This window comes from Temnothorax nylanderi, unplaced genomic scaffold (assembly GCF_030848795.1).
Source record: "Temnothorax nylanderi isolate EJ_2023f unplaced genomic scaffold, tnyl_v1.0 TNYL_tig0148_pilon, whole genome shotgun sequence".
Classification (NCBI taxonomy): domain Eukaryota; kingdom Metazoa; phylum Arthropoda; class Insecta; order Hymenoptera; family Formicidae; genus Temnothorax; species Temnothorax nylanderi.
Genome location: NW_027249210.1, coordinates 276,422 through 287,017, shown reverse-complemented (window position 1 = coordinate 287,017; position 10,596 = coordinate 276,422). Strand labels below are relative to the sequence as shown.

The 10,596-nt window shown below is 39.8% G+C and overlaps 1 protein-coding gene across 1 annotated transcript; it reads left to right on the top strand.

Annotated features, from left to right (window-relative positions):
• Positions 1-1,098: 1,098 nt before the first annotated feature.
• Positions 1,099-10,293, top strand: Tll (nuclear receptor subfamily 2 group E member tailless). The gene is made up of 4 exons (XM_071714863.1): positions 1,099-1,319; positions 7,732-7,968; positions 8,140-8,363; positions 8,591-10,293. Exons 1-4 carry the CDS (start codon positions 1,253-1,255, stop codon positions 9,254-9,256), a joined length of 1,194 nt encoding a protein of 397 aa, XP_071570964.1. The 5' UTR covers positions 1,099-1,252; the 3' UTR covers positions 9,257-10,293.
• The last annotated feature ends 303 nt before the right edge of the window (positions 10,294-10,596 follow it).

Sequence of the window (10,596 nt, the reverse complement as noted above, 5' to 3'; positions counted from 1 at the left end):
TTTAACCTCCTCCACGTATCTCCGCGGCATTTTGAAACGGCGAAACTCCAACAAAGGTCTACCCTCTACCTGAGCCTCCTCCGGCACACGCATCAACGAATCTCAACGGCCGCGAGAGCGAGGGATTTAATTCCGGTCCTCAAACAGAGCGCGTCCAGAATTACGGCGCCGCAAAATCACGGACCATTAGCCAGACCACAGCGACGTTGTGAGAATTTTTAATGTAGGATTGCTTCATGATACTGCAAATACAGCTGCTTATTTTAATATTCGAGTAAGGGCTTGCTGCTTTCTAGATTAATATTCTATATTAAATGCCGAAAATATTATAAATTAACCACATTCTGTATTAAATCATCTATTTTATAAAAGTATGAGCAATTTTGTTTGCAACGCAAAATGTAAACACTGAATTAGAAATGTTCATAGAAATCTCGATTTTAATATCCACAGATATTAGTACGAGTTTGGTGCTTTATATACGTATTAATAAATTGCTAAAAATACTGTGAATTAGTCACTCATGTGTATTAAAGCATCTATTTTACAATTTACAAAATTGTAAGTCATTTTTTTGCAGCGCAAAACATAAATACCAGATTAGATAATTTTATACAGAGTTTCCTGAACTTACCGGAAATGGGCGACATATAATATTAATTTGTCAAGTAATTGTCAGCAACGACGTTGATAATCTAACGTTTGCTCGCGAGGAATGTAAATATATGCATATAATGCGAAAAGATTGCCATGCGCAACGTCGCATGGGGGGTGTGAGGAAGCTGCCTTCCTTCTCACCTTCGGTTCCGCGGTGACTCTCGCGAAGTGGTGTTCGCGAGGTGGTGTGGCGGGGATGATGACGCAACCCCCTGTCGTCTCGTAGCGATGACGTTCAACCCCCGGACACGTCAGGGCCGAACCACTCCTTTCGTCAGATCCGCCCTTCGCCGAGGGTAGGGAAGTCCTCGACCAATGAAATACGTTTTCCATATAGCAGCATCAAAACTGTTCACTAACGGCGCTTAGCATCAAAAAGTCTCGACTAAGGTGACTCTCAGTCACATTTCACCTCGATGTTAGTCCTCAGCGTGTCGCCGCAGCCAGAAAGTGATGTCGTAAAACACAAAAGACTAACCCGTCTGAAAATTCCGACTTTAAGAAAAAAATCCCATTGTGCGCGCGGTGCTGTTGGTCAAAAAATTCTGTCGTTCGAACCTCTTCAATGATCATTGTGCAGTGACGATCACGAAGGATGCAGAATCAGGAGTCACAGATGCCACACATGCCAGTTCCAGCGCCAAAGATGCCGGCTTCTTCAAGTAAATAACCTTGATTTTATGCTGGTTTAAAATTATCGAAAACTCAAATATATTTTTAGTTATCTTATTCTAAGATTTTAACACGTTCCCTGCCGCGTGGGGTGTATCTGCTCCATGTTGAATTTTCCGTTCCGTCAAACCGTTTAACATTTTCATTACTATAAATGTAACATTATTATAAAATATTTTATAAAATTATGTGTTAATGCTTGAATATTATGTAATGTGCAGTTGTCACATTGTGGGAACATCATTACACCTTTTTCTTAATAATAATGATGAATAATAATGAATTTGTCTTTTAAATATTATACGATATATGTTAAATATAGGTTATAAGCAAAATTATTAGTCTCAACAATGTGAAGCGCATGCGACCCACGTGGGTTGAATGGAAAGTTATCGAAAATTAGTTTGGCAGGCAACGTGTTAATATTTTCTTTTTGACAATATTTCGGGACATTTTCTAAACATTCGTTTACATAATGCAGCAATGAGTATAAATTTCATTTATACAAATTGTTCTTTATATCCTATGCTTTGTTCTACGCGTTATATCAAGTCACATTTATCTTCTTGTTTTTATCTTTTCCTTCCTATTACCTTTTTACTTACAAACTTTTAATTATTCTATGATTATGTGTGCTGAAAAGAATTTGTCTTACATTTAAATAAATCATATTTAATAAAATTTGTTTAATAATAATAATAACAACATTAGATTTACCGGAATAGATTTTTTAATCAAATTTATATAACAATTTCCAGAATTATTTTCAACGATTTATTTTATAAAAGTTTACCTCTCTTGTGTAAACAACTGTTGATATTAAAATGACAAATGGAACACTATTAAATTTGATTTATTACTTTTTATTAATGCACAGATTTTCCAAGTATACAATATTAACGAAACTACATGAAAACTTTTGTCCAATCCCAAATTTTCCACTAGGTAAATTTTTTTTTACGTATTACCTGTATTCAGAAAAAATGTAACAAATAACATAGGGACAGCTTTCTTTCTTCTTATGAATGCTAAGACAAATCCTTTTTTTTTTCTATGTTATTTATAAGGCCTTTTTACTATAAAGTCAGTCGTAAAGAAAAATAAACTATATTTACTTAGTCCAATGCCATTAGCCCTGAAAAATGTGAGTATAAGGTATTTAAAGATGAGAAACCCAGATTTAAAAGGACAAATGAAATCGTGTAAACGCACGTTCGTAGAACTGTAACATTATCTAACTTGAGAATATTTCCTTCGTTTTTCCCTCTTTTTTTTTTACTTTGCATCTTTTGAGACGCCGTCTAATTTGCTAAGCTTTTGATACGACCTTGGTACTCGTTAAGTACGCATAAACTGAGTGTATTCATTTATCACAACATTTAAACAAGATTATTTTATTACCTTGTTCCAATGTGTAAATATATTATTCATTCTTAGGTATGATACTTAAATTAAACATTCGATGATGGAACAGGATAAATGTTTGCAAGAGTTGTAACAACTATTAGAAAATTGAACTATTAGAAATAGGTTCTCTATCTGACAAGATTAATGTAACAACTAAATATTTTCTCTCTCACTTCTTATAAATCCTCTAGAAACAGAAAATAGAAAATTTGTTTTTGTGTTACGTTAGCTACGAGTTGTTGTACAATTCTATTACCTTCTTCTAATTTTGTAAATAATCCGAAATTTCCTAAATTCTTAACCCTTTTTCTGGCACCTATCAGTGACTTTATGTGATTTCTACCTGAACTCCGAATTGCCGTACTTTAAGCTTCGCCCATTTATTGCCGTCAATGCAGGGATAAAACTCCGAGTGGTCTATAACTCATAACTTTGCATTACAAAAACAAGATTGCACCTGACGGATGTGTGTCGTGTAAACGTGCAATAAAAGTCTACATTCATTTCCGTGACATACCTGCGATCTACCTAAGTGATCGATCGTGGCGTGCCGATTACAATACCGATTCTCATGGTCTTCGCCGCGGCATGCTAATTTCATCTCGTGTGAAACAACAAACATGTGGCCTTTAAATATAGCGAACCACCGTGCATTTAAAACGATTCATCCCCGAACGCAGCTCATCCATGAGAAAGTAACGACAGATGGTTCAAAACGACGTGCCGAGAACGAATCACCGTGGTGGTCGGCTAGCAGGTTGACGCGGATGGTTGAACACTGCGTCATTTGGTTTCCAATCAGTGCAAACGCATCGGGCTAATTATGGCGTGGTTATATAACCCTTATACCTAAAAGTAACGTATAGCTATATTTATCTACCTGTTTCTATCACTTGTAATGATTTTTCTATAATACGATTACAATAAACAGATAAGATATATAAGTACGTACTTTATTAAAAGTTTACAACCATCTCTTTTTAACTCTTTTTAATACGCACTAATGAAAAATTTGTAACATATTGTTATAAGATATATATATGATGAAAAAAATTAATGATAGATAAACTAAGATAAGATTGATTGAAGCATTATCTAGAAAGATTCGATCTCCTCTCTTGAATTTGTCAGAATAAGTCTCTCTTTGCAGATGCAGAAGGGGTGCGTCGGCGAAGCGAGCAGATGACGGATAGACATTGCTCTAGATCAATTATATATGAATACATACACTGATAGCAAGCGGCTGTCTTTTAAACACATGTCACTACATTCCCATGCTCGTTTACCGCGTGCCACCTGATGGTGCGTGAAATGATAGAACGATGGGAAACGAGTTATTTAACGATACAACATTACATACAAAAAGTTATGTACAACTGTATGTACATCTGTATCGATTTCTACTATTTGCGATGATTTTTCTTTAACTTGACATCACTCGTGTGGTTTTTTTACGTAATTACTCGCATGGGGTGTATTTTACACTCCGACATTATATCTTAATTTTTATTCTTCTATTTAATTATTTAAATTATTAAATAAAGATTGATAATATTCTATGTCTTTCAAATAGAGATAAATGCAAATTTTTTTTCTTTAATTATGAAACAATTTGTGCAACATTCAATCGATATAAAAAGTTTTACTCTATGTATTTAATAGATTTCTAAAACCGTGGCGTGTTTTATGTCCTACGCGAATAACGTAGAGTTTTTTCGACTATAGTGAACAGATAAGATTCATACTTCATTTAGGTTTGGCATATTCTTTTTTTAAGTCTTTTTAATATATGCAAATTAACAATTTATAATATATTGGTATAAGACATAGATATGTACGATGACAAATACAATTGATGATAAACAAGATTCCCTATGTTTCTCTCTCAAAATTATTTTTAAAAAATCTTTCTAACAACTTAACATTTTATTCGTCATTTTAACGCACCTGAGTTTAATAGATGTGTTTAACACGGTACGGACACCGTGTTTTTGGAGCATTCACCCGGGCACCCTGAGACTTTTAAGTCTAAAGGGTTTTTGAAAGCGTTTTTGTATTACAAAAAATCTATAAAAATTCATCTGTCATCTTTAAGGTTTCAAAAAGTGATTTCTATACCTACATAGATCGGAATTGTTGCATTTTTTTTTAAGAGCGCTGAAGGCCATTCCCGTGGGAATCATAAATGAAAAATCGACTGTGTCTTAAAAGACCCACAGCGTCCGTACAGTGTTAATGGATATTTAATCGTAATATTTTTTTCCGTCGACGCTTGCGAATGCGTTACAAAGTAAAACTGATGGAAGATCAATACGAAAAAAGTTTAACGGCAGGACGGTTATTTTTTGCCGACAAAACTCGTGCTGTCTCCGAGTGGAGAGGCAACGATGCGTCGTCGCCATAAAACGAGTCATATGCGTTTCGTGGATTAGAGACTCGTCTATCAACCCCCTTGCAATTATATCAAGAAGTTCGTAATTTTGCATAGCAAAAGTTCGGCCGGAGAACACATTTTACGCCGCGTTTAGCCGGTCCTCGTCGGGTCGACCGGCCGGCCCGTTCTCCTCTCCTCTTTTTCTCTCATTGTCGTTCACCCTTTGCATGCGAACGTGCACCGGCCACGGGGATGCGCGCAACAAACTTTTCCCTTAATTTCGTGGTCACGAACACGCGGTGCCAACTTTCGGCTTTCGGCGAGAGAAGGAGAAAACGTCGGCCGAAATAGAAGCCGAAATAACCGTCGCTGGCCAGTGAATTACATATCCGGAATTACATATTCGCGGAACTCGGTTCTGCCCTCCTCCGCCTCCGAATTTTAGATGTCGGATGTTCCACGTGTATACGGGGTATTTCCAGAATTGAAGTTTACAATTCTGACGTAACGTGTATACCTATAACATTCGGGCTGTTTTTTTTGTCGGTGGCCACCCACGGTTCAAATGAAATAATTGATAACGGGGAAACACGTGCTCGCGCTTTAGAGTGATACTTACCGTCTTCGTGCCGTACGGCGAACGTACGATTTTACATTCCCCTCTTTCCGCAAGCCACACCTCCGGGCTAATGACAGTATTTTTCGCATATATGCGCGATTGAAAACGCGCGTTTATGCGCATTCACGCGCCTCATCAAATATTCACGCGATTTTTACAACAACCCCGTAAAGGGGCTTTCCCTCCTCCTCCTTCTTCTCCTCCTCCTCCTTCTCTCTTCCCTCCATCTTTTCTTCCCTCTTTCCTACTTCGGACATGGAGGAAAAGACCGTACGCGATTGTTGCTATAAAAATCGCATGAATATTTGACGCGATACGTGACAGAAGGAAGATGATCGGCGCCCGAGCTCGATTCCTAGACGATGAAAAATTCAATTGCGAGTGACTCGCGAGCCGACCGACCTGCAAATTTCATGTCGACCGCGTGACGGCGAGTGCAGAAACGCGTTGCGTGATTCCGACGCGCGCCCGCGATCGTGGGCACGCGTGCACGCGCGCGCGATTTCCAAGTTTCCCTCCTGGGAAGGGAAGAGAAAAGGTGGACATTCCTCGTCGCGGCGAGGGGTGCTGCCCTGTCATTCGGCCGCAACCCGTCTGCTTTCCGCTTGAACATGTGCACCGCATTTTGCGCATTACCGTACCTCCTCGTTAATGATTTACCCCCAGGAACACCCGAGGTCCTCTCTCTCTCTCGGTCACATACGCCGCCAAGAAGGGTGAGCGCCTTTTAACCGTGAATATTATAAAGAAAAAGAGCGGCTCGCGTGCGCCCGGGAAACTTTTCGATTTGTCGCTATTACCGACAATTGAAGTATACGTAAGAAGCGATAGAAACGTATAATATGGAAGTTGAGGCTTGATAACCGAGGGTGTGACTCTCACGAACAATCCTCGAAAGTTTTGATGGCCGAGTCTGGAAGAACTAACGGCGAGTGCGCGTATTTAGTCACGATATCGTAATGTAAAGTCGTCATCAGCGTCGTCAGTTGGAATGTACCAATCAACAGGTTGTCGCATGGTGTTTACAGCGCGCGCGTTCCACGCTCGCAATTTAAAGAATTAAACGAGCTCTGGCCGCGTTGTTCTCGCACTGGTCTCGCCATCGCGACTATAATAACTACGGCAGAGATAAAGAAACCGACGGGACAGATCGAGAGAGCGAGCGAGATCGGGGCCCGATACCGAGCAAAGTGTCGTGTTTCTGGCTGCTCACTTAGGATCACTGAATGCAGCAGCCACATCCGGTCTATTCATGGCCCATTCACGATCTCGTCGGTCTCAATGGCGTAGGCGGAGCCCGTGACAAGGAGTTGGTACCCCATTACAAACGCGCGCGCGCGCGCGCGCTCGCTCCCGCTTCCCTTCCCGTTATCCCCGTGCGCCCGAGAGCCGCGGGTTTATGGTGTGCGTGTGTACGCGCGCATATTGTACCACGTTCCCTCCTGCGGAAACTATTGGCGACAAATCGATCCATTCACGTCCGAAACGTCATTCAGTGGGCTCGTGTTGTCGCTCGTAAACGGGTTTCGACCAAAATACCGGCATTTTTCACCAGCCAGAGATTAACGCGCCCTTTTCCATTGATTGTCAACGACAATGCCGTGCTTACTCGCCGGCCGGCAACGACTCCTTCCTTGAACGCGACGAAGTTGACGGCGAGGACTGTATCGAATTGATTGACGAGGGAATGATGAAGTGCCTCTTCGCGTCAGCGCGTTCCTCGGGCAGACTACCGAAGTCGCTGCCTTGAGAAAACGTCTGTCAATCGAGAGGATCAAACTGCGCTAACATTTCTTTAAAGGGACTACTACCTATTGAAATATGCAAAAATATGGAGAAGTGAGCTTACCCTCTTTTTACATTTTTCAGATCTTCCTAATTTCTACAAGAAATAGCAATATATCAAAATATTCCTTCTTTTTCAGATAAAAAGTTTTGTATGTAGATGAATTTTTTTTGTATTTTGTCGTTATTTTATGGAATGTTTTTTTTTTCGTTTCAGGCCGTATTCTTTACGACATACCTTGTAAGGTATGCCGGGATCACTCTTCGGGAAAGCATTATGGCATATTCGCCTGCGACGGATGTGCCGGTTTTTTCAAACGGTCGATTAGAAGGAACCGTCAATACGTATGCAAGGCGAAATCCGAGGGTGGTTGTATGGTCGACAAAACGCATCGGAATCAATGTCGTGCCTGTCGATTGGCAAAATGCATTCAGGCCGGCATGAACAAAGACGGTAATTGAGGCGTTCTCGCGCCAATGCTCATGGCATTCTCGCCGTTTCTTAATATATATTTTTTAAATAAATCTTTTTTATGAAAATAGTATAGCTATCATATCTTTCCGCCGCTTGTTAATGTACTATAAGTCTTTAGGACTAAGAGAAACTACATCGCTCTCTTTATAGCTGTGCAACACGAACGAGGCCCACGTAACTCGACACTTCGTAGACAAATGGCTCTATTCCTTAAGGAACCTGAAATTATGAATAGCATGGTAGCACCGCCGCCAACGGCTTTAGACCTTGTTCTACCTAAAGCGCCGTCGGAACCACGCGTCTCCGTACCTGGACCGTCGCCCCACCCTCCCCTTCCGCATCCAGCGTATTGCAACGCATTGACATTATCAAAAGTACGTCTGTATCTAATGTATATCCATGTCTAGTGTGTTAATTTTTCTTAAATTTTCTTTACGAAGAATCCAATATAGCATACATATTTTCTAGATATTTTTAAAGAATCTAAATAAATTTTTTATAGAATCCATTTACAAAATGTAAACCTTTTTCTGGAATCTTGGGAGGTTGGGAAACTCATTTCCAACAGCGACGAAACGTTGGGGATCATTGTCTATTCCAGATGCCATCGAATATACCAAATCTACAGTTACCGTTTATACCTTCGATCAATCCCGAGTCTATATGCGAGCAGGCCGCGAGGTTGCTCTTCCTGAACGTGCACTGGGCACGAGATCTGGTGTCGGCGACGAGTCTCGTTATGGAGGATCAGCTGACGTTGCTCGAGTCTTCCTGGCGCGAGCTCTTTCTGTTGGCCGCCGCGCAAATGATCCCTACCCTGGATCCCACGCCTTTACTGCCGCCGAGTCTTCAGAGTATCGGGCTCGCGATCGAAGTGAACCGTTTCCGCGAGACCCTGGCCGGCTTCCACGCGATGAACCTAGACCAACACGAGTTCGCCTGCATTAGGGCGATAGTGCTCTTCAAGGCCGGTCTGGACAGCGAATCGGTGTCCAGCAGTAGGAGCACCAGCAGCAACTCCCCCAGTCCCGGAAGTCGGCTTAGAGACGCGGTCTGCGTTGCTCGGTTGATGGACAGCGCACAACTGGCTTTAGGCCAACGACTCAGCGGGGCCTCCTACGGGACTCTCAGGCTTAATAAGCTGCTACTGCTGTTACCTACCTTGCGATCCGTATCTGCACATGCCATCGAGGAGCTCTTCTTCAGAACAACGATCGGCGTAATCCCGATTGAAAGGATCATCTGCGACGTGTATAAGGCAGCCTAACGCAACAGACCCGCCCCGACAAAGCAATATGAAACTTGAGGGAAATATTTGTTATGTTTTTGTTCTGGCTCATTAAGATTTTTTTAAATACTCAATATTAATGTATTTTATTTATATGAAAAAAAAGAAACATTTTCTTAATAATTTGAAATTATTTATGTTTTCTTCTTTTCATTGCTACACAAGAGAGAATGTACAAAATTTTATTTTAATTTTATTTGTGTATTGCACTGGTACATAAAATGCAATAATTCTGCAACAATTCTATTGGAGAATTTTTATGTGTTTAATTTTTACTTATAGCGAATTCGATTGGCCGCAGTATACATATATTCAATGTGTATTGATGTACATTAAAGACTGTCGCATCTATATACATTAACGTACAAACAAATATATAAGTGATTTAGACTTGTCCGATGTACAGCTCAAACCATTACAGTTTGATTAAATATATATTGAACATTTAATTGACCAAGATTTATGTCATGGCTTTTTCCACCTATATATTATTTAATAACTTAATCTGCATTCGTGCATTCGTATGTATCGTGTATTCAACTATACATACTCTTGTATATTAGTGCAGCCAATCCAATTTGCTGTTAAGGAAAAGAAAGATTATATACATAATCGTAAAAAGACATGATATGCGCGAAATATTAGTGTGAGACTGGAGTGATCACGCGATAGGTTTTAGTTTTATTAACAAGGAGTACGGAGACAAAATAAAATTATGTTTTCCGAGACTCTGGAGTTGTGCAACAAATTAACTAAAAGAAACTGTCTAAAATGTTTCAAGAATAAAATGCTTACGAATGAAAGGAATGTACTGAAAACTAAAGAAATTACTATAAAAACACATGTAAATACAAATGTAAAAAACGATGCAGCTTCGTTACATTCTAGCTAAGATCTAATTAAGTAAGATATGAAATGTGTAGGATGATATCTTATTGCGACGCACATATCAAAATCATAAGCGTGTGTATAAATGGGATTTCAAAATATGTAAATAAAACGTTATATATCTTCAATATTTCTCTTTCCTTTCCTTGATATTTTCATTTTGAAGTTTATTACGTATATTTACAGGTATCAAGACAATAGCGCGAGGTAATTAGTTTAGGTATTTTTACCTGCTTTCACGGAAATCTAGCGACTAGAAGAGATAAAGATCTACCTTCCATTTATTATAGAAGCGGAGAAAAGCAAAGGGATTACTATACAAACGTTTGAATTCGACCTGATCGTCAGGATCGACAGAATACGTGGTGATTTCACAGTGATTTGATCTATAATCGCGGTACAAAGAAAACCTGTGTTGTGAACCTCTGGCG